Source organism: Lethenteron reissneri, chromosome 38 (genome assembly GCF_015708825.2).
Source record: "Lethenteron reissneri isolate LAM-NWPU_2019-01 chromosome 38, ASM1570882v1, whole genome shotgun sequence".
Classification (NCBI taxonomy): domain Eukaryota; kingdom Metazoa; phylum Chordata; class Hyperoartia; order Petromyzontiformes; family Petromyzontidae; genus Lethenteron; species Lethenteron reissneri.
The window spans coordinates 6,888,298-6,913,209 of NC_083816.1; the positions used below are offsets into that span (position 1 = coordinate 6,888,298).

General features: G+C 44.8%; 1 protein-coding gene across 4 annotated transcripts in view; it reads left to right on the forward strand.

Annotated features, from left to right (window-relative positions):
• The first annotated feature begins 707 nt into the window (after positions 1-707).
• The window catches only part of LOC133351788 (adiponectin receptor protein 1-like), a 39,938-nt gene continuing 15,733 nt past the window's right edge, over positions 708-24,912 (forward strand). The window contains exons 1-4 of one of the 4 annotated variants that reach the window (XM_061567316.1): positions 708-831; positions 5,667-5,850; positions 17,539-17,685; positions 22,194-22,365. In XM_061567316.1, coding sequence (XP_061423300.1) covers positions 815-831; positions 5,667-5,850; positions 17,539-17,685; positions 22,194-22,365 — 520 coding nt within the window. In that variant the 5' untranslated portion in view covers positions 708-814. Of the gene's footprint in view, positions 841-1,149; positions 1,294-3,066; positions 3,117-5,666; positions 5,851-17,538; positions 17,686-22,193; positions 22,366-24,912 lie in introns of those variants that run through there. The other 3 variants (XM_061567315.1, XM_061567317.1, XM_061567318.1) reach the window with 3 other exon arrangements.

Here is a 24,912-nt window from a genome sequence, read left to right on the forward strand (position 1 = left end):
TCAATGTTGGTCCAACGGTACCAGCCAAATGCCAACTGTTGACCCAACGTGTGCATGCTTACTTAGGATGGTGTTAAATAGCGCCGCTAACTCCTCTTGTCCATTGTATCTCTCTGGCATCACTGTTACTGTGCTGTGAAGAAGGGCCATTGCCCGAAACGTCGTCTGTTTTATTATTATTTCATTTGAATGTCACGCACAGTGTCATTGACAAACGTGTCGAGTTTTGGTTTTGCTGTTTGTGCACCACTGCCAATGCTGCAGCAGCAGCAGCTGAATAAAAGACAAATAATCCCCATATAGCCTTAGACTGTTGGGGCAAGTGCTGTTAGCGAGTAGAAACATAGGAAGCCCGGCGCAGTGCACGAGGGGGGTGGGTGGCCAGCACCACGCCCGGCCGCCTTTGTCTCCCCAGCAGCGATGTTTTTTAGACATCGCACCAGGTACTGATTTGAGGCTGAGTCGACCTAGGGGGAGGCCAAGGACCGGTTCAGATAATCGTCACCGATGTTGGTGGCCGTGAGCGGGAATCGATCTCGGGTACGCCGGGTTGGTTAGCGCACGCGAGCTAACCGCTATCCTACCGCATCACGAACACCACCACCACCACCGCATTTGTTTACTGTTGACAAAATCACATTTTTTTTAAATGACAACAACAATAAATAAATAAATAACATTCAATACCCCCCTCCCTCCAGTAGGCGCTTCTCCTATTGGCCAATCCGCTCCAGCCTTAAGCCCCGCCCTCGCGACCACGTCGACCAATGAGAGGCGCGCCCAGGCCAGTCGGCGCTTTCAGTCGCCGGGAGAGATGGAGGCGAGAGGCCGGTGGGTTCCGTGAGTGTCCCCCCCCACCCTCCCCGCGTCTCCCTAGCAACAACATCCTACAGCGTATAAGCATTGTAATGACCCTTATTTAGTTTGTGTACTAAGCGACTAATTCCGATAGACCCCCCCCCCCCTTCGTCAATTGTCGTTAGCGGTGTCGTTTGTTGTTAGTAAGCTTCTCCCCTCCCTCTCATCGCCCATGTGTTGTGCGCTTGTTGATATCCTGTAGGGGTAGGCCCCTGGCTAAATTGTTTGTTAAGTTTCCCGTTGCAGTTGTTACGAATCGCATCATCCTCTCTCTCTGATGGCGAGAGGACGATAAGAAGCGAACGCGTTGGGAATTGCACATTCGTACGGCGAGCACGAATTAGTGATATACTTGTAAATTAGTACCTGCTTTATCGACCATGGGGTGATTAAGGGCCGAGTGGATGTCACGCCCGGATTTGAACTTGAATCCCTGTAAGTTGTCAGGCCGTCGTGAATGTACCGTACAGCCAGAGACACAATAATTGTCACTTTAAAGGTGTATTTTTCACTGGGCTATCTATATGCCACGTGTGTTCTCCCTGCCTCCATCTGACCGGCGTGGTGAAGTATGGTGAAAGTTACCAGGGGAGTGAAGTATGAGCCAAGGACCCCCACGTAATCCGCAGGGTGTGGGAAGCCACTGAATCCAACAGTGAATTGATTAAAAGGGCTGCTGTACATGTACTTTATTTATGAGAGGTGATAAGTTGAAGTGTTTGCTGAAATTATATCAAGGTATGTCTAAGCATATTTTATGTGTTAGAATACGCATGACAAATTCATTCACAGTCGAAGGTTATCGCATGAAATGCAGGGAAAACTACATCGTGTTTAGGTTCAGGATGTGTACATTAAGGCTGTAATTTTGCACAGCTGTGAGGTTTGAATTGTATTATGAGCAACTCAGTCATGTCAGGACATGGGTCCATCGCTGTTCGTTTTAAAAGTATATTACTTGATTGTTGTTTCAAAGCAGATTTTTTTTTAAAGTAGAAAACTCTTGATAACTTTCTGCGTCACGTCAACACTAAAACAACTGATGTGTGATTTGGACAGCGCAGGCTACATACAGAACGTTACATATTGTGTGTATTTTTTTTAAAATAATTCTTCAAATTTCGCAATCGAGTGGAGTGGTGGCGCAGTGGTTGGAGCACTGCTCTATGAACTCAGCGACTCATGTGAGTTTCATTCCTTGCCATGGCAATCGGCAGCGGTGAATGAGATTCCACAGTGACCATCCTGGTGAAGTATGGTTAGATCTCTCGTGACCCTTCATTCAGCAGGGGATTGACAAAGCGGCTGTGCGAATATCTGTAGTTGAATTTTAAGCGGTAATAGTATTGTTGGTACTGAATGTTTCAAATTATTTAACAAACCCTCATGGTAAGCTCTTGCCGAACTTGGTGAGCAGGTTTAGGCGGATGGTTGAGTGGTTTTGCAGCAAGCTTATATAACAAGATTGGCGTTTAAAGCGATTGTGAGTACATTGTGTTCAAGTACATTGTGTGTACATGATGTGTAGATGTTACAGTCTCTTTTGACATTCCACTGCTGGATGATTCCCCTCCCCCCAAGTCGTGGAGGTTATTATTCTGATTCTCTGCCAAAGGAACCGGTTGAATGTAAACATCTCCCTCCCAAGAATTCCAACCTTACCTATAAACTCACTCGTGTCTCGCCATTTATTTTTATCAAATCCGTCCCATCAATGATGGAATGTGAATCCCTGCAGTCACGAAAGCTTTAAGTCAAGATTTAATGCTCTGTGTGTTTGTATCAAATGTGAGCGCCTATTCTCGCATTTAATTCGTGTTTGTGAGCACTTGTTTTCGCATTTAATTCGTGTTTGCGTCGGCTTAAAAGCCTCGCCGCTTGAATGCCACTCGAATGCCACTCGAGAGGCAAACGACGACGATGTTGATGAAGTACGGAACCCGGACAAATCGCTGGGCATAAAATTACACTCGAAAACAAGTACAGTGGTACTTTGCGTAGGTTAAAAGCCACCACACATACCTAGTGGGGGTGGCTTCAGTTTCACAAGCGCCGGCATGGGACGGCAGCTATTTATAACGAGACTTCAGGAGCCCACTCACTGTGTCTGTCATCGGCACCAGTGTGTTTATTCGTGGCGAATGTTTTTCATTGGTGAAGTTGAATGTTACTAATAGAGGGGGGAGTTATTACCAGCAGCAACTATGATCTAACCACTCCTGGATGAAGGCCGCCTCAAGCCATCACCATCCATCATGGTCATGTGATGCAACCATCCACCCAGATTTATGGTCACGGCTAACGTCAGTGACAAGTGCTGTCTGAACTGATTTGTTTGTTCACCTTCATGCTCGCACTGACCAGCGTGGCGAAGTATGGACAAAACACTCCCATGGGCCCACATCCGTGGGGCTGTGATTGGGGAGAATCGTGATGAAAAGAGACATTTCCAAGTTTCGAATTAATTGTTTCTTTGCAGCGTGGAATTACGATAGTGAATGTTGTTGAACTGAAACAGTTCAACATTTGTCATCACAACACTCTTGAAATGTTTTTCTCATGACCGTCATGTTCTGTGATATTTAAAAAAAACGTTTACCCTTTGACCCAATTCTTTGCATGTACTGCCCAAGGTGAAGCAATTGTATATACTGCAGATTTCCTTATAGCCCAATGGAAAGCCTATTTCTCTTCGTTTGTACCAGACAGCCTTTCATTGTTATGCAATATATACTCTTAGATCTACATCAAACATCGTTATTTTCGGTTCGCTCGAACGACAGTGCTATTGTCCACTGTGATTTGGTGATTGACGCAAACTGGAAATTTGAGAAATGAAGGGGTTGTGACAATACATTTTTGTACACGTCACACTCGTTCAAATGGCTTTTGCCCCCATTTATCTCGGCCTCCAATTAAATTGCTTGTCACGAGTGACGCTTATTGCAAGGACCTTCCCATAAGCGTTGATTTTTTCTCAGAAGTTAATTTTAGTGTGTGGGTGCTATGCTGCTTGCATGTCCACGTAAGTGTTCAATTCTACTGCGTTCACGTTTCACTCTTTGTGTGTGAGTGTAAAGACAGCAGCTTTAGAATGTTGCCAAATAAAAACAGAAACCGCAGTTTTATTTCGTCTTGCGTTCTATTCGCAAACATGTTTTGTTGAGTGGAATTCAAGCCTGATTGTTTATGTGAAGTTAAAAAAAATGTCAGAGATTCTGCTAAAAGAAATACGATCTTTTGCTAAGTGTTCTTACATCTTCGTAAATTGTTGTGATTTTTTAAGTAATAGATTATATTTGTTTGTTGAACTTATGTTGCACCGTACGTACGTAGCCAACCGTGCTTATTGGAGGGGCGAACACAGCGTTAGTTGAGTGAAGCCTCGTTATGTTGTTTCCATTGTGCATTTATATCCCAATTATATTGCAATTAAATGCTCCCATGGGAAATACTCCTCGATAAAATGTAATATTGTGCTGGATAATTCGACATTTTAGTAAATTGTTAATTTTCGGGATTGAACAAAAAGTACATTGGAGGTAAACGTGTTGTTCTGTTGCATCTTTTCTGCATCCTAACGAACCATTTTCATGTCCCTGATATACTGTAATGCATGCAATGTTCTCCGATCCAAGCTTCACCCACACCTAACATCAAGTTTCTCCGATCCCCTTAAAATCCTTTTTGCCCAGGTTTCACTGTCCAAATAAGCCTTGTATAACCAGCAGAGTCCTATCAAACGTATGCGTTATGTTTGTCAGGGTAGACCGGATTGAACATAATCACATAAATTTATTAACTTTATTGTGAGTAGTTTTCTATTATTTGGGGAATTGCGCTATTAAAGCCAAACGTATTGATCTCATGCATGTAATCTCACAGGGTCTTAAAACATCTGCTGTGCTGAAGATGGCATGCTTAAACACACCAGAGTTGAAGCTCCGACTCTCGAATCACCACTTCAGCTTTGAAAAGAGCTTGAATTTGAATATGATTTCTGAATTTGTTCCCAAAGTGCCAGGGGGGAGGAGGGTTGTGTAACATTAGCCTATCTGGCACTTTATTAAATCACACGTGCAGAGCACAGGCCCATGGTCAGCAGAGACAAAAAATACTACTAAAGTCATCATAGATAACAAGTTGATAGATTTCTTAAATTGAGCAAGGTTATGACGGTGACCTGGGAACAGAGACGATGGGAGGGGATTCAAACGTTAAAGGGTGCCAGGGAAGAATTAGTGTGGTGGTTGTGACAAATGACCAGAAACATTCCAGCTGGTAGACCGAGTCCTCAAAATAGCTATAGTAATCAATGAGTAAAGTTCATGGAAATGGCAACCATGGTAGAAGCGATTAAGGAGTGATAACCATTCGCAGCACTCGGCAATAATTACTTTACAGGTTCCCCTCGCTTTATGCGGGTTCGGTTTGTGCGATTTGGTGTATATGTGGCTAACCTATTTCGACCAAAAATACGCTATATGCGGTTTCAATTCACTCATGTGTAGAGCCCCTCCAAAAGGTATTTGGCCTACTCTTCTTTTGTTGGCCAGACGTCTTGGAAAACGTGGGAGTACCCACACTCGATCACAACACACGTGACCTTCCGATCAACTCGCTGTGGGGAATTAAAGAGCTTGGCCATTGCTTCAACTGCCAAGCTGGGATATCCGATCAAACCGGGCCACCTCTGGATTTCAAATCGTGTGCCAACTATTACACCGTGGTGTCGTTCTCTGGGAAATTGGCAAAAAAAATGTTTGAAATGTGTGTGTGCGCGCATGTTGCTGACTATGCGTGTGTAGGGGAGCAGAGGACTTGAGGCCCCAGTGCCAAATGGATGCCGCGCAAGTGAACGGAGTGCGGAGGAGATTGCCGCCATCGGCTGGGACCGATGGCCTGCAGGGAGACGCGTCGACCCAGGTGTCGGAGAGGAGGAGGTTGGAACATGACTTGCCAACTTCATCGTCCGCAGCCTCTCCAGACCCTGTAAATATCACGCGTCGTAAATGGTGGCGGGTTTTAACTTCTCACAAAAAAGCTGTTTTGAAACGTTTCATTTTTAACTGTACGCTTCACGTGGTTTAATGAATTGATTTAAAAAAAAAATTGCGTTTATTGCCCTTGGCAATTACAAAGAAATGAAGATGTACGTGTGTGTGTGTTTTTTCAAAGCTGTTGCGTAGCGGTTTGCACATTACGCTACGAATCTGGCAACCTGAGGTCCATTCTCGGCCACAGCAAACGGTCGTGGTGATTTTCTGAACTGGTCCTGTGCCTCCCCTAGGTCGACTCAGCCTTCAAATGAGTACCTGGTGCAGTGTGTAAACATCAGCACTTGGGAGACAAATTCGGCCAGGTGTGGTCCCACCCATGAAGGCCTGCCATGCCATGCAGGCCTTCATGGGTGCTCGCAAATAACACCTGCCCCAACAGCCTGTGTAAGACTACCCGGGGGATCTTTGTCTTTTTTCGAAGCAACAGTAATGTTTTACAGTGCTGCGGTCCCCCGTTTTGGCAGCCAAATTGCACCATGAACGATCATCTTAACAGGACACAGTCTAACAACTCATCGTCAGCCGCACGTTATTTTCACAGTAAAATAAGCATTTCAACACAAACAATCACGTGAATAACATGGTTCATCACCGTGGACTGCTGACACTGACGAAAGCTTTTTTTACTGCCTAATTTTTTTATTGTCTTTCATTTTGTCTTTTTTTATCCATCTGATAACACGCACGCTTTCAAAGGGGTTATTTAAAGTTGACTGCTCTCTTATCATTTTACTGCTTTGTTATGTAAATTGTGTTGGTTTCAAAGGGCACTGGAGCCTACCACGAATCTCTCAAGATGAGGTGACGTTTATGCTGGAAATGTTCTTTTACAACCACGTTTTATGTTTAGAGAAGGGTGCGTTTTAGGAATATTCATGCCTGTGCACAAGGTAAACATGCAGCCCTGCAGTTGCTTGCTCTCATTACTGCTGATTGAAGGGCCACCACTAGATGGAGCTCTAGATAGCCTCTGGCAGGTAGTTTCAGACATACGCTTGTCAGACATCGGTACAATTTGCGCCATCGCACGCGACCTGCCAAACCGCTAACTTTGGTGTACCCGTTCATATTTCGGGGTGCAAGAGTGTAAATGTCCACCCCAACTGAAAAACCTTGGGGGTGGGGGGGGGGGTGGCGGGGAAACCCAAGAAATTGAGGCAGCCATTCAAGAAACCGAGAAACCTAAAAAGCTTGATGTACAGAACCATTTAACCCTGTCCTGTTTCGAGACGTCTGCAAGTTTGCAGGTTTGGTACCATTCACCGCTGAATTTCGGAATGTGCAAGCGGTTAGAGTTAATTTTATTTAGAGAAGCATAGCGCCGTTGTTTTCAAAGACGTTGTACTCAAGGCAGGTAGCGACACGACCACACTCTGATAGCTGGCGCCAAACTGTGCCACGCTGCCCCGCATGGCCTTGTGGGAGCCTCGGTAACGTCTTCCGACCTGAGGCCGTACCGATAAAGTAATTTTATTTTACTTTTCTTCCAATTCCATACGTCATCAGAATGGGAAACGGTCAATTGTCACGTACGCATTGGGCGAGTCTACTTTAGGAGAAAATATGGGCGGGGGTCAGTTATGAAATGAGTTTTCATAGCAGCAATGGACTTAATGTCCACCACTTAGTGAACCACCCCCATAGGAAATTAAATAATACAAACACCTGCCAGGCATTCGCAGCTGTCGGTGCACTAAATAGAGCTGAATATTTTTTTTTTTGGTCAAACCAGAAATGTGGGAAATCATTTGCACAGCTGTGAGAGTCTCAAAATTCGGTTTAAAAAGACAACTCATGGGTCCCAAGGGGTAATCCTTGAGGCTTGATCTGCGCGAGTCAAGGGTGGATGGATTTAAGACACGTGCCCCCCATTATTTTAACTTTCGCACTGGGAGACCGAACCCAGCAACCTCTGTATTGCAATTCCAAAATGCTAGCCATCACACCACGGCAGCATCCCCATGCGTGCATGTATATTTAATTCATCTTAGTTGTTCTGACCGGTTAATTTGTGTTTGTTAAAGATAATTACTTCCTTGGTAAGGTAGCACCTTAAAAAAGCTGGCTATAATTCAGTTGGCTACGTACGGTGCGATGAAGTTCAACAGACATGCATGCAAACGTCTCAACAAATGGGTAACTTGGGAACAAAATGCTATCCAAAATTAGAATGTTGCTCAGCAACTGGAACTGCGTTGTCTCATGCGATGGGACGACTTTGGAAACGCACATAAAAATTAATGTGACGGCAGCCATGCTGTTGAAGAGTAAATTGGCGTTTAAAAATAAGAAATAAAAAACACATTTGTAATGTTTGCGTCGAACACAGATTTTAAAGGAGACCACGGTATAACAGTACACTGGACTTGCAATCCAGAGGTCACCGGTTTGATTTGATCTCTCGGCGTGGCAGCTGAAACTATTGGCGATAGCCCAGCAATAGATATATGGCTACACTGCCACAGTGCGTCATTTGGCAGGTTGCATGTGGTGGGGGTAGTGTGGGTTACTCTCCCACCTCTTCCAAAATTCCTGGTCAGTGTGGCAGAGTAGGCCACACTATCCTACAGATGGGGCTATGCAGAGCTACTGCCAAGGGGGGGGAGACCCTTTCAACCAGAAGTGGCCTGAACAAGAAGCTACAGGGCTTCACCTTTCCCTACCAAGTGACAGAAACCTGAATTGGTAACTGTTATTCACCATTGCGACGAATTGTTCTAACCATTCATAATTAAAAATTGTGGGGGCTGGTGTGTGTTTTTTATAATCCTGCGAGGTTAAGAGCTCCAATTTGCATCGATAATCTTGACAGATGCTCCGTTTCCTTGCCACGTGAAGTTTAGATGCCTTTTGTTGGATCTGCCCTCCTCCATAGCCACCCCCTTCCACCATCAACATGGCCAGCTTGACATTTGAGATTACCCATTCGGTGCATTTGTGTTACATTTCACAAAGTCACACAGGGATGCTGCATTGTCTGGTGTCTTGGTTAGCGCACTGGACTTGCAATCCAGAGGTAGATATGAAAATGTTAGCTCCTGGCGTGGCAGCTTAAACAATGCGCAAGTTTCTTAAATCCCCCCCTACCGCCCCTTGCCTCTGTCCAGCTAGCATTATATAAACGGCTACGTTGAAGTTGGTTGATCAGCAGGTCGCTCGTGGCAGGGTAAAGTGTGGGTGACTCCCCACCTCTGATAAGACGTCTAGCCAGCGTAGAAGAGTAGGCCAAACATACTCCCCAAGAGACACATTGGAGAGCTCCCTCTAGTGGTGATCCTGCCGCCAGCAGTGGATGAAGTTTACCCAACAAAGCCATGCAGTGGAGTGTTATACCTGCAGTGGTTATTGATATTCGTAGGCTGTGATCTCATCTGTGCCAGACTCGGATTGTGTTGTAACTGTATGTTAGTATGGTTGTGTGGCCATGTGCTTTGAGTCGTGTCTCGCACGATGATAGTTACGATACACCTTAAGTAGATTGCCAGTTGTCACAGACAGGTTATTGTCTGCCCCTGGGCGACCTTCACGGGCAACATCAAGCCAGCTGTCCCGTCTTCTCGCGAGTGTGAAATATGTCGTAGGCACTATCCCTCGCAAACACAGGGTTACTGGGTGACCGTAAAAGATAAAGGAACAGCCCTGAAGTTACTAGTTAATGCCACTGCGTGTAGAAAAGGCCTCCACTCTCTATAGAAGAGAGCCCCTGCTATAGGAGGGTCTTTGGCCTACTCTTCCAGCCTGGTCAAATGCCCTGGAAGAGGTAGGAGTGCCCACACTTTAATCAACCACATGCACCCCCGCCAATTGACTATCTGTGGTGCACCCATTTATTTCCCGCTGAGTGGACACATGCGGGATGGATTTAAGAACCTTGCCCATTGATTCAACTGCCGCGCCTGGAAACTGAATAGAACTGGTGTCCTCTAGATTCCAGTGTGCTAACCATTCCACCATGGTAGCTTCGCTTGAACAATCGTACATACCAAAGTGAAACTTACCCTATCTGCAGCGCTTATGTTATTTGTAAAATGTGAAAGTATATACTCGGTCATGGTGGTATTGAGCAATCGTAAAAAAAGAATAAATATGCAATATCGCAGAGCTTGTGCGTAACGTCCTACACTGCAGCTGACCGTAGCATGGCCTTGGCTAAACCAGCTGCCATTTGTGCTATCTAAAAATATATAACCAGAACAATTCATTTTCCTCGCTACACAGCGAATCCTGAACATAAACTACTTCTTATATTTTCAGCCCGTTTTCTCACAGTTAATGATTAAATACATCGAACTGGTGTGCCGAAGAAAGAAAGTCTTGATTCGGTATATTGAATGTGTCTTGTATAAACTACTATAACAAGGGGCGGAAATATAAACACCTGGCAAGGAAAATAATAGGAGCTGAAAAGTGTGCAAAGAAGCAGGTCGAGGTGTATTTGGGTAACCAAAGAGGCACGTGTGGGTCACACAAGTTACAGACATGTTGACTTTTCAGTAAAGTAAGTGGGCTTGGAAAGGACACGTCACTGGACGGGATTGACAGCAGGTGATAGAGTGGCTGGAGCGGCTGCCAAAGGAGGAGACGCGATCCGGGAATACTTCTATATGGAAATTCACGGAAGCTACGTGGATAGTTGCATGGCGTGAAAACCGTGACGGATGGCGTACGACTTTGGGAGGCAATGGTTGATTGTAATTTGGCGGTCACATTTCCACGCTCAAGTAGACGGAGTTGAACGGTGCAATTTAATTTTCGCGTAACTTTGTTGCATTCTTCAAATGTTATGCAACATCCGCTCCGTTACAGACCGCAGCAACTTTTGTCGGCTATGTTGTTCAACTCGGTTTGCCCACCTCTGAGCCCATTAAACTCGATCACACCGGCCATGTCTATGTAATAAATCAAAAGTTAGGAGTCCAGAGTCTCTCATCCTCCCTAGTTGCCTGTGGATTTGTAAATGGAGGGGAAAGAGGCGTTTGGAGTGAGGGTGTGACCCAGGACTTATTTAGTTGTCACTCGCCAACGACGTTAGCCTTGGCCGGGAATCATATTTGGGTCCGCGGGTTCATACCACGTTGCACTTAACGCCGCGCCGTGGCTCCGCATGCAATATAAGTATAGCTTGCCACTTTCTTGTTTTGTGCTTGCGAAGATTAAAATGAAATAAAAATGCTTGTGTGTGTGCTCATAGGCTATTGCACCCAAGGGTAGACTGGTTTAACTGGATGATACATTGCACACTACAGTATTGTTGCGTGGCATGATATACAATTCAAGCATTTCATCCTTAACAGCGTTGCGTATTGCGAAGCAGAATGCAGTTTTGAGTATTAAAAGTACAAACCGTTTATTTTTATAACACACGGTTAATATTTTCGAGTTACCGAATGCTTTTAAGATTGAGGCAAAGGGATGCTTTATTTAAATCTCTTTTTTTAAACCATTATTTTAGTGTTGTGATGGAGCTCCGTTTAATGTCCTAAGTAATGGAACAGTTGGGCTTCTCTTCAAATGAATAGTGAAAATGGAAAATGCCGCTGTTAAATTTTTTATGAAGGGACGGTGTGTTGTCTTGGTGTGATTCGGGACTGTTTTTGCTGTTGTTTTACTGCCTTTCCGAAGCTTGGGAATTGATGATGCAATTTGAACTTGTATGCTTTTCTTAAGGGGCACCGCGGTGGTGTGATGTTCTTTTCCTTCGCCTGGTATGCAGGAGGTCGGGGGTTCCATCCCGACCCTGATGCCAGTTTATTTGAAGTATCAAGTGATACAGTACACAGCTAGATTTACTGTATCAAGTGATACAGTAAATGTAGCTGTGACGGTCCCACCTGATGACGGAGACTTGTGTTGCCTCCGAAACGTCGTGATTTATTATTTTATTTTCATTATTACTTTTATCAATTTTAATTTTATTATTTTTTTACCTACGTGACTTTATCGAAAAAACATAAGAGTATGAATCCTTGCAGTCACGAAAGCTTCAAATCTAGAATTTCCATGTTCTCCCCGTGATCGCGTGGATTTTTTTCTCCGGGTCCTCCGGTTTTCCTCTCCAAATTTTAGAAACATTCATTGAGACTTCATGGTACCTCCTTTGCCAGTACCAAAATATGAGAATAGGTTTTCCCCTTTTTTCTGGCAACAAAACAGGTGTTGAGATGTTAAAACACCAAACTGAAACCTTTTCTGACCAATCAGTACGCCTTTGGCGTCCTCTGGTCTAACACCGTTTGAGACTAGGCTCGAAAGAAAGCTGTCTCTGGTGTGGACCAATCAGTTTCAAAGACAATGCATATATTATCAGAGTGTTTTTTTGTTTGCATTCTGACCACAAGTGTTGTGGCTAATGCAGACATGATTCCTTGTAAAAGGTTCCAGTTTGGTGTTTTAACAGCTTAACACCCGTTTTGTTGCCAGAAAAACGGGGATAACCTATTCTCATGCGTTGAGACTATTTAGATGATTTTGCTGCTCTCAATGTCAAAATGATGAGTCACTTTGTTGAGTTTTAATTTGTGGCCAGGTCGTTTTTGAAAAATAAGTTAATACCTCGGTGGACTTTGTCTGGTAGGATGGGGATGGTTTCGTTTCATTTGTATGTGTTTGGGTCATTTGTTTACCTTTCTTGTACTTTAGACTCCTATCTTATTTCTGTATTGTTTGTTGTTTGTTTAACATTATTTCCAGCTCCTCTCAGACGTTTCTGACAAATAGCTTTGTAGCTCATCGGATTTTCCAGTATAAATACATTTTCTTAATCTGCTCGTAGCCTGCGGCATGAGAAAAAGGCAACTCAAGAAGGAGGACCGCCCTTCTCTCGTTCACTGTACTCAGCCTGAAAGGGTTTAAATCGCTGCCTTTTTAATAGGCTTACATAACAAGGGCACTAATTACCATTTCACTTAAAAAACCTACATGCTTGTATTGTGAACATTGCATCTGGATGAAGGCGGATATATAAGGAGGTTGTTGTTGGTTTTTTTGTGTCTAGGTTATTCATTTATTTTCAGTGTCACGTGGTTTTTTTTTGTCGTGCACTGGAGACTGCACACTGGGGACAGTTTCACGCGAGCGCCCAAATTGCCGCTGGTGTGACATCGCAGGGTCGGCGGCGTGATCATCATCTTGTCTCCTTGCGAATTTCGCCCTTGTAGCACTCGTAGCACTCGCGTGCGGTGGATTTAACAGCACGGGAAGGCGCGCGCCGGTTCCCAAACGGCAGAGAGGTGCCGGCTCCTGTGATGCCTTGTGTGCACGTCATGTGATCGCCCACATTGCACGTGCAACGCTGTCAGTCTTGTGTCGGCACACCAGCTCGATAGAGCTGAACGTGTGGCCGTGTTATTGTTTGGGGCCACCAACTCAAGCACGCTTTTGTGTGTTGTGTGTGTTTTTTATATGTTTTTTTATTGAACAAGACCCCGGGAGGGAAGGGCAATTTTGCTGCGGTATTTTTCAGGGGGGGAGAGGGAGGGGGACAGAATATACTCAAACATAACTGTAAAAAAAATAACATACATGCACGGAGTGCACTTGTCATTATTATGGGAACACTTTTTGTGTGTTGTTAAATCACCTTGATTCCATCCTGCAAGCATATTCCCGTCGTGATGGGTTTTCTCATCATTTTTGGAAAGTGTTGGATTTTAACTCCTTGTTTTTACTAGTTGAAAAAAGAAAAAAGCGACAACATCCACTTGCTTACCAAGGAAATCCTCGCTGAGTCTCAAGAGTAAAATTTTTTTCATTAATCCTGCGACAGATCTCCGACATTTTTTGCGTGTTGTACCGCATCTTTCTTGGCATGGCCGACATTTCGCTCCACGTTCTGGGAGCTGCTTCCGAGATCTATTCCAACGCAACCGCGAAAACGGGCGCAGTACCAGGGTCCTGCTACATTGGGATGGTTTGTCCATTTCCATTATCAAGAGGTTTGGCTTCACTTGGGAGGAAACTGGAGAACCAGGATTAAGCTCACCATTCACACGCGAGGGGGGGAGGCTGAGACCTCGTTCTTTAATTTCCACTCCACATCTCGCGGCCCCAAACCTCCAGCACCTGGAAAGTGCTGCACAATCCCAAGCGCTCCACAATCCCAAGTGCTGAACCAAGCTCAAACTTTGCTTGGCCTTCAAGATGTGATCACACTGGGTGCATTCCGGGTTGTCTGTGGTAACAGCCATGCCAGGTTACCGCTCAATTACAAGTTTGGTTTCTAGGCTCTCAGGATTGCAAACGTATATATCTAGTGAAAGCAAGACACCCGAAATACCAGGTAATAATTCTGCCTTCCCCTTGCAATTCTATGAAATGTCACGATTCGGAATTCCAATTGCATCTGCAATTTATTTTTTGTTTGCCATTGCAGTGCAGGCAGATTCTGCGGGTTTTATTTGAACCTGTTCTGTCACATGCAAAAGTATACAGACAGAAAATATCGATTCTTGCATTTTAGTGTTTGATGAGCGCGTTTTGAGCATAAGAGAATTGTCTTTTTTCTTCTTGGTTCTTTCGGTAAAGTCACGTAGAAGGGAAGTAATAAAAATAAAACATAATAAAATAATTCTCATGACGTTTCGGCCACAACGCAAGCAGCCATCCTCAGGTGAAAACCAGGTCTGTTGAGGCGACAGCGTCTGAATGAAACAGCACACATGCCTCGACAGACCTGTTCTTCACCTGAGGACGGCTGCTTGCATTGTGGCCGAAACGTCGTGAGAATTTTTTTATTATGTTTTATTTTTATTATTTTATTAATTCCCTTCTACGTGATGACTTTACCGAAAGAACCAAGAAGATGAATCCCTGCAGTCACGAAAGCTTTAAATCGAAATAGAATCGTCTTTATTTTGATGTGTCGCTCTGCTTTGCTCTCGTATTGTAGATGCACGCCCAGGCTGTGTGTCCCCAGGCTGTCCGCCTGACTTGAGTCTGAAAGCGTCATTAACGGGCGAGGAAACACTTCCAAGTCTCATCGAGGACTGCTGTCAAAAGCACGCTCCAGTACAGTGCCTTGAGATGCGGTGGCAATTAGGAACTTTAAATACATTCACTTACAGCTCTCTTGTCAACCCACTGCGGGATGATAGCCTCCCCACGCCATATGCTTTATGAGGGATGTTTGACCATACTTACCATGCTGGTCAGTGCGGTTTGGTAAACGCGGGGAGCATAGACTTGGGAGCATAGAAGCCCAGTACTACAATGGACTTTATTGCAATGCTCTCTGATGCCCGCTACATAGCCCCACAGACGATAATACCTGTTATCCCACGGAATTCACCATTTTTTTAATAGATTTTTATTTCTTTACTCAGCATTTATCGGGGATGGCCGCTTGAATACGCAATCCGTAGGAAATTAGAAGAAGCTTAGGGAAAGATGTGTTTGACGATATCTCGCAATGTAAACTGGGAATGCTAGGATCGGATTGGGCCGGTTCATTTGGACAACACATTTCAAGCCGCGCGGGGGCCCGGGTGCATTGTCTGCGAGCGCCCGAGTCCGTGCTTGCGACCGGGTCGCGCGGGACGCTGTCGATCGCCGAGACAATGCTACCGGAATCTCCCCGTAGTCCTGACGGGAACTCTCTCTGTGCACGTGGTGTGATATTTTTTTCAGCTGGATACCGTCATTTAAAAATAAAGTACGAGTAAAGGTCAGGCAAGATAAAATCCTGGCAGCGTGCCAGATAAACTGGCTCAGGCTGCGTGGTTGCAATGGCTGCATTGCATTACAGTTCAGCGACCCGGCTCTATCCAAAATAAACTTGCATGGCCAAACCAAAACCTGCCAACGACATTCTTCAGCTTTTGATAGGTGAAACGAGAGTGCCGTTCTCCGCCTACAGCAGTTGCGTTGGTTTAAAAACGCAGCTAGCGTTTTGAAGGTGCGCAGCTTTCTCTGTGTGTGTGTGTGTGCATTGCAAAGTAATCCACATTCAAGGTTTGAGATGAACAGAGCAAACAACGGAAATGAATAAAAATAGTCCATTGCTCACAAAATCGATGGCTTTGTGAAGTAAATACGCCCCACTGTTGTACAGCGCATTATATAAATACGCATTGCAATTCTAATTCACTTGCCAAATGTATTCACTTGCCAAATTTACATCGTTTCTCGTTGAACCTTTCCTCGGGGGTTAATTCTCATGTGCTGAGCTAGCGAGAGAGAGAGCCCGTTGGGTCGTAACTGATGCCATTAAAGCCCCTCGCAAGTAGAATATGATAATGTGTTTGTGTCTATGCGATCCTCTTGTTCTCTAGTTATATCTAGTTACCATCAGGATAGGGAAATGAAAACCCATTAACGGTTGCAAGTACCACACCCAGCAGCTGCAGTGGTTGGTATTGGTTCATTGTACTCGGGCAATGTAATGGCAATTAACTGTATAATAGTAAGCTAATGTATTTGTATGTCCGGAGAACTCATCCGAGACCACTCGTTGAATATGGAGTCATTTAAAAGCTTATGTGCGATTTGTAGTTCATACAAGCAAGGTCAAAGATACAAAGGTGTGGTATGTATGTGGTATGTATGTTCAACATATGTATGTTCAACATACATACCGTTTCTCCGATTGGCACAGTTGGCTACATATAATGCGAAAGATGTTCAACATACATACAAAAACATTTAAACTTCCACTCGATGATTTGGTAATCAGCCCCGGTGCGCTCTGCTCCACTGTTTACAATAGCCCAAGCACGTGATACAGCTCTTGCTTCAAAATCATACAATGCATGGGTATAAACCTGGCACGATTAAATGTCAACGTGCTTCCCACGAGTTTAAGTTGTCATTGGCCGATTGCTCTGAGCATGTTACTCAACTCATCCCTCAAAGTCTCAACAGTCTCTAAGGGCTGAATGAAACATGTTCTTTGATTGTCTTTTGTATTTGTGTGCACATATGTGTGGTGGTGTCGTGGTAGTGTGGGGAGCGGTGGTGTATGGGTTAGCCTGCTGTGCTATGAACCTGGCGACCTGAGTTCTATTCCCGCTCACGGCCAACACCAGTGACGATTATCTAAGCTGGTCCAGGACCTTCCCTAGGTCGACTAAGCCACAAATGAGTACCTGGTGCAGAGTGTAAACAATGCCACTATGGAAACAAAGGTGGTTGGGCGTGATGCTGGCCCCTCACCCCCTCGTGTGTTGTACCGTCCTTCATAGGTGCTTGCTTACAGCACTTGCCCCGATAGTCTGGTAAAGCCACCCGGGGGATCTTTGTCTTTGGAGCGGTTACCGAACGCACTGCGTTACGAACCCAACCACCCAAGTTCTATTCCTGTCAACAGCTAATGTCATTAGCGAGTGATATCAGAACTGATCCTAGGCCTCACCTATGTCGACTCAGCCTTAAATGAGCACCTAATGCAGTATCAAAGCACCAGCACTGGAGATACCAATGCAGCTAGACGTGGCACTGGTCACACCATCGTCTGAAGTGCCGTTCAGGCCTTAATAGGTGCTCGCTAACAGCACTCTTCCTGAGAGTCTGTAACGCTAGACAATAGATGTATGGTTTTGTTTGTATTTTCTGTATGTGTGCCTGCTTTCTCGGGACACGGCACGGTGTTTTTTTTTTTTTTACTCTGGTGACCTTCATTTTGCAGGCCGCCACCATCTCCTCGAAAGAGAGCGAGGAGGAGGAAGAGGTGGTGGAGGAGGTGGAGGACAAACGAGACAACATCCTTCGTCTGATCCACATCCCTCAGCAGGCGCACCAGGCGATGGAGAGGGTGGAGGAGTTTGTGTGCAAGGTAGATTGCGTGCCGCGCTGCGCGAAGTCGAACGCGTTGCGATTACCTGTCCGTCACTCGGCCTCCGCTCAATGGCCAATCGTTGATTTTCTGCTGCTGCTGCTGCTGCCCATGTGGTCTGGTATTCCCTTCCCCCCCCCCCCCCCCCCCCCCCCTTTTCGTTTGCCCCACGAACTCAAATTCACGCTTCTGCACTTTGTTATCACTGCCTATGCCTGTATCGGCTGTGAAATGAATTTTTATCTTTAATATTCTGTTGTCTAGTTTGTGTCTCTCTGCCCCGGAGCCCCCTAACCATTCCTCCATCCTCTCTAAAAACAAGAAGGCAAGAAAGAACCCTACCTTTTTCGACAATTATTTTCGATGTGCTGTGGATGTACTCAATATGCACTGCATTTACACCTACCGTCACACTGCTGTCTACTTTTACCTCTATGCCCTGTCACCTCCAAAATAACCTTGACTCCCATCTGTTCCAAATTCACTTTGAAAGCAAAAGCCTTCCCTTTCACCAAGTTACTTTCAAGATGCGCCGTGTGCATCTTTCAGCTTGCTTGTACGGCAGCTTGAGACACGGTGGTATTTTAGTTAAGGCCCTTTATACATCCACAGTGTGTTGTTTTTGCTTCTTGCCCACAAAATGGCATCGGAGGCCCAATCATTAATTAAATTGCCCAAGCATGAATGTCGTTTGCTGATATCGGCACATAGGCGCGCTGTAGGGTGCCGCGGTGGTGAGATGTTAACTACCTCACCTGGTATACATGAGGTCATGGATTCAATCCCGGTATACTTGGAGTTGCATGTTTTCCCTGTGGTGGCATAGATTTTTCTCCGGGTCCTCCAGTTTTCTCCCTCCGCATTTAGAATCAGCATGCATTCAAAGTATTTGGCTGCTATAAATGTCCACGCAATAAGCCGCTTCGTTGCTATCATTTGTGATGGCCAGGTCGATTATGAAAAAGAGCGAAATGGCTCAGTGGGCCTTACCTGGTAAAACATAATATAGTTTTATAGTTTGTACAGCTGTGCTTCAGACAAAGCGAATTTGCGGTGCCTGTGTTATTGCGTAGCTAATCGGAAAATATTTTCCTGTCATTTTTCGGTTGAGCCCTTTCTCTGCGTTCCCGACGGATCCGCGCTTCTGCCGGGCAAACGCTTTTTTTTCCTCCCCCCCCCCCCCCCCCCCCACGAGGGTAATAGCGCTGACGCGGAGAAAAATATAATTTAGCATTCGCCCGCTGTACATTCGCCCGCTGTACATTCGCCGGTGTAGCGGCGGAGCAGTTGAGCGAGGAAGCGTGATAAGCGGAAAGGAGATAATTCGTGGAAAAGTAATTGCAGAGCCGCCTGCTTTTGATGGTCCCTCGGCTAGCGGAGTTAACCCATTCCTCATCCGACAGTATGGGTTTTTTTTTTTTTACGAAATAAATTACCGTTTTATCTGTCATGAAAGCAAAAAGAGTATTGTCGGTTGTAATGTAATTTTGTTCCTGTTTTATTCCTGAAAGGGGATGATTTATTATTAGGCATGTGTAAAAGATGCACTCCTTTCAACCGGCAAGAGATTTGATGAATTGCCACAATTCTGGATTGCGATTCAATCCAACGATTTATTATTTTGGTCAAATTTTTACCGCATCGATTATATTGTTTCTAATTTGTTTGCTTTATTTGTACAATTTGGTCGCTTACGATAGCCCTAGACGCTGCACAGAAAAGGGTGGGCATTATTATTATTATTGTGTTGAAAGAAGAAGTCCGTCATAGGGAGAGGGAAAAATAAACGTCTCGAGCTTAGACTCAGGCGGGCAGTTCAGAGCATGGGAAGGGAGTTCCGGATCATGATGGCAGCGCAGGAACATACGTAAGCGATGTCCCCACTGAGTGAAGGTTGGCTGGCGGCTCGGACAGGATGCCTTGCTTTCTGGAGCAGGGAGAGTGTTGGAGGGGCATCGAGATTAATTTCTCACGTTCATAAAATGATGGGTGTTTCAAGATCGTTCGGGATTCGTAATTGATTTTAATTGATGAAATGATGCGTCAATTCGTGCTTGTTTATTGGTAGCGGTTTCTTTCCTCCTCTCACAATGATTGTTTTTCCGACATTCGCATCATGCTAAATGTGTAGCCCTGCAAATTACTTTTTTACAACTCTACTGGCGGAAGGAGTCTCTCCACTTGGGGGGATTTCTAGAGTGCTCATCTCAAGGCGATTTGGCCTTCTCTTCCGTGCAACGCAGACCTCTAGGAAGTGGTAATAGTACCCACATTCTATCACACCACATTCCACCTGCCACCTGCCAATCGACTAACTGGTGTACCTGGTTACAATGTTGGGTGGATAGAAGCGCCTGGATTTAAGAAACCTACTCGATGTTTCAACTCCCACCTGGGGAAATAGAACCGGCGAACTTTGGATTATGAGCACAGTGAATAAGTAACATGTTTTTTCTTCTTGGTTCTTTCGGTAAAGTCACGTAGAAGGGAAGTAATAAAATAATAAAAATAAAACATAATAAAACAATTTATTATTTTATTACTTCCCTTCTACGTGACTTTACCGAAAGAACCAAGAAGATGAATCCCTGCAGTCACGAAAGCTTTAAATCGAAACATGTTTTTTATTGTTAATGTTTATTACATGCACTCGTGGCACATTGTCTCTTTCATTCATGATGAATGTGGGAAGGCAGGGTTTCATCGCTTGACAGGCCGTCTCCGGTTAGCATTGAGAAGAGCGGTGGTGAAAACCAACGCCGACATCACAACATATATCCTCACCATAGCATCCTGTGAAAAAGATGAGCCAAGTCAGCGTGGCGTATAACAAGCCTGTCGTGAAGTCATATGTCCTAAACCCATTGGATTGAAAACGTCCGTCAATCACCTTTTGAAAGCGTTTGGGGGTAAAAGATTACATGGGGTTTTAAGTCGGCTCGTGTTTTTTTTTACGTGGCTCGGCTAAGGTTATATCAGGGTGCCAATGTGGTGCCGGAGAGCGTTAAATCGGCGCTCCTGAGATCCTGGATTAAAATCCTGGTTTCAGCCGCCTGTGAATATAAACTGGTTTCTCAAGTGAGCGAGTTGATGGGTTGCGCTCGGTTACCAATAATTGCACAATTTTAGTTTCTATTTAAAACATAATTCTGTACACTGCAGCTCTGAGGATTCTAAATTGAGAATTGAAGTGCACTTCTATTGGGCATAAGAGGCGTCTTGAAGGGACTTGAGAAGTAGTTCAGCACTGTTCTCGGACAGCAGTTCAATACTGTGCATGTTGCTAGAATTCTGGATGAAGTGGAAGTTTCTTCGTCGTGACACTTGGAGAGGACATTTGTGGTGTGTAAAAAAAAAAAGTCGAGTTGAAATTTACTCAAAAAATGTTTCTTTGTACACAGTGTTTTGTTTTTTAAATCCTTTATATTAAGTTCACTTGCTTGCTTGCTTGCGCGCTTACGACCGTGCAAATCTTTCGGTCGTTTTTTAACCCACTTCCCGTGATCCAACGAGCTGACATTTTGCACACAGACTCGTTGTGCGTGGCAATTTATTTTCGTGAAAATTTTTTTCCAATATTTTCAACATTTTAGGAATTTTTTTTTTATATTTACCAATTGCTTAATGGTGGCAGGCAATCATCTGACCCATAGGTGGCAACCATCTCAAGCCAGAGGACGAGAGGACTCTAGCCGCCACGCATATAAAGGATTTATAGTGAAAAACTTTGTTTTTACGGCTTAATTTTTCCACCGGTGTACTGGATTTACCGTTGTGCTGTGCGATTCTGCCTTCCCATAGTCTTGCGAGCGCACACGTTTTGGGATGGCGTTTCATGTGTTGCTGAAATGTTAATGCTCATGTCAGGCCACGAGGGAACTGATAGCGTTGCCATCATTACAGGTGGCAGCTGCACTCTCAAGGGCTTTGACACCCTGTGTGGTCATTACAAGATTTATATACGGTTATATAGAAACGTCTGACGTATACGTTGTCCAGGAACATAATTGCTCTTAACAAATGAGAATACAGTTTGCTCTCTTGTGGTTTTTAAATCTGCCGAGTTAATTCTTTGGTTGGAGCAGTGGTGAAGTGGTTAGCACACTGCGTTGCTATCCTGGTTGAAGAAGTATGGCAGTGGATTGATGTAATAATTATAATTATTCGTTCATTCTTATACTTTGATACAAATGTGAGCTAGGTTTGCATAAATATCATGTTAAGCTTTGAAGGTAAATGGCAGTAATATTTTAGAAAAACGTTTCGCAGTAAACGGAGAGACAAAAAAAAGTCATATGCCCTTAAAATCGAGATGTACGAAAATATGAAGACCATCGGCCCATTTTCAACTAGGGGTGGACAGACGGAAACCCGTCTAAAATAAAAAAATCGCCAAATTGTTGAGCACACTTATTATGCCACCCTCATTTGCATTTTAATTCCGTCGTCGCTAATGGAAGGGGAACGCTTAGGGGCACACGCGGGAATTGACGTGTCCCTCCCCGTAGGTGTGGGAGGGGAGGTGGCCCGTCCTTTCGCACGACCTTCTCCCCGATTGGCTCAAGGACAACGACTACTTGCTGCACGGCCACCGCCCGCCGATGCCGTCGTTCCGCGCGTGCTTCAGGAGCATCTTCCGCATCCACACGGAGACCGGCAACATCTGGACGCACCTCATCGGTCAGCTGACGGTGGCGCGATGCCCTGCCCCCCTGCCCTTCCCCCGATTTACCTCTGCCTAAAGGGGGACTTGTGACGCTACGATTGAAATTGTTTCAACTATGTTTACTGTGCGCTATGTTTATCTTAGCTGACCGAGATAAGTTATTGGCTTTCGAAATGTGTTGCTAGAGAGGATTCTGCCATATAAGCTGGACCCAAAGAAGGACCAACGTTAAAGTTAGAAAAGGTTGCGCGTAGAAGACGACCTGATGCAGGCAGTGATGAGAAGGACACTGACACTATTTGTGGACACATGTCGGACTGACAACCGAAACATTAAAGTGTTATTCGTGAAAATGGAAAGAACTGGAACGAGAGGGAGACCTATCGGAGAATGGCTTGACCGACGGCGTAACAGATTGGTGCCAGAAAGATGTGGCCACTACTTGAGCACATTGGCACAAGACAGAGGAAAGTGGAGACAAATGACGAAAATGTGCAGTGAACACCTCTACAGGCTTATCTGCCCATGGATCGTGATGATGATATTTTTTATGGATGCAATGATTGATTCGCTCACTTGTTGTGTATTCTCTTATGTAGGTGATTCACAACCTATTTTGGCCCCTCGGGAGCCGATGTCAGCTCTCCAATAATTATCGTGGACTGCCGTGCAGTCAGAAAAGGAAAAATATCTGGTGTTTTGTGAAAATAATTGGTAACTGCAACAGTTTCGCAGGCCACTTCCCGCAGACAGAGATCCCCCCCACAGTGGTCCATGGACCACAGGTTGTGAAACGCTTCTACTGTGTTTCATTTTAACCTTGCATTTGCTCTGAAATTATTTCCTTACTGAGTAATTACCTCAAATACTCGTATCCTCTGGCGCCTCGATGTACTGGCTGAGAAACATTATAAATATTAGATGCTGATGATGATGAATGTGTGGTTAGCGTACTGCACTATGTCCCGGCCACCTGAATTTAATTCGTGGCCATGGTTAACATCAGTGGCCAATGAATTAATGTGACCTCTTGGCTTCAAGTGGCTGCTACATTCACTGCAGTTCATCAACTTTCCGGGATGCAGGGGAGATGGTGGTGGGGTGGGTATATCGTTACAACCCTCTATACATGTACACGAGGAGGAGGAGGAGGAGCAGTGGCACAACAAACCCAGTGACCAGAGTTTTATTCCCGGTTCTCGCTGATGTCAGTGGCAAGTGATGTCTGTGCCATTCCTGGGCTTCCCTCTCCCTTCACCAACTGGCAGTGACCAACTTGATGAAGTATGCGATGTGCAAAACATGACACTCCTGAAAATTATCTTGAGACTCGGTGAGGCTTTCCAAAATAAATAACTACATTTATTGTGTAGGTTTTATTACTCTACATTTTGAAGATTCCTGCAACTATAGGTTTTTTAAATTCATACCACTATGCACCACAAGGGAAAATATATAATTGATTTGTGATTTTGAATCGTGAGTCAAAATCATGACAACGATGTGAATTACGGAGGGCAGCAATCATTGTGCACAGCCCTTTGTCAATCTACCCCAGGCCATGCCATCATTGGCATCATTGTTTTGAGAGGTGTAACCGGGAGAAACCCCGCATCGCAACTCAACCGGTTTGGAACTTCCACGAATAAATGCGGCCCAGCAAACTCTTGCTTCCAAAGTGTTGAACTACGGTCAAAACAGATAGAGTCTTACATTCGCAGTACAATTTATGTATTGTTGAGCGTAAATAGAGCTTCATCAGTGAATGGTCTACGTCCGTGATATTTTTCGAATGGTGTGGCGACGCATGCCAGCAAGACGGCTACTTGGAGGCGATGTTTGTAGCGTGCACGTCGGCCCCTTAGGGTCCCATAGTGAGACCCCTCTAACTGAAAAACCTTGTGGGGAAAACCCAAGAAACTAAGAGGAACTGAGGCACAGAAACATTAAATTTTCACGCAGGCAGGGGAGAGTCTACTGTTACGTAACACGGGCGGGATGTTTGCGAAATGAGTTTGCGTAACAGCAGTAGGAGGCGAATATAAACCAAACTATTTTTATTTTCCCAGCTAAATTCCAATAAGCTACATACCTCATTTTCAGAAGCGACCTCGCCAAAAGTGATAGCTCAACTATGTGGTTTATCGTGTAAAAAAATTTGCAGCCAAATATTCACAACACCTGTTACCTGGCGAAAAATCCACATGAGCACGGGGAGAAAATTCAAACTCCAAATATGCAGGCATCAGGGTCAGGATCGAACCCACGACCCGTATACCAAGCGAGCTCGTTAACATCTCACCACCGTGGCACCCCTTAGTAAATTAAATGACCACCCCCTATAGTACGTTAAATAATAATGGCCTGGGATAGTTGTATTGGTTCCCACTTATTTCTCATAGAAGGACTGTGAGTAAAGACAACACTTTTCCAGCTGACCCATACATGAAACCGGACCCATCGGCAGCTGCCGGTAAGATACTGCAATGAACGGTACTGATTGTATTATTTTCAGGTAAACAGCAAAAAACGTGAAAATCCATTGCACGACTGTAAGACAC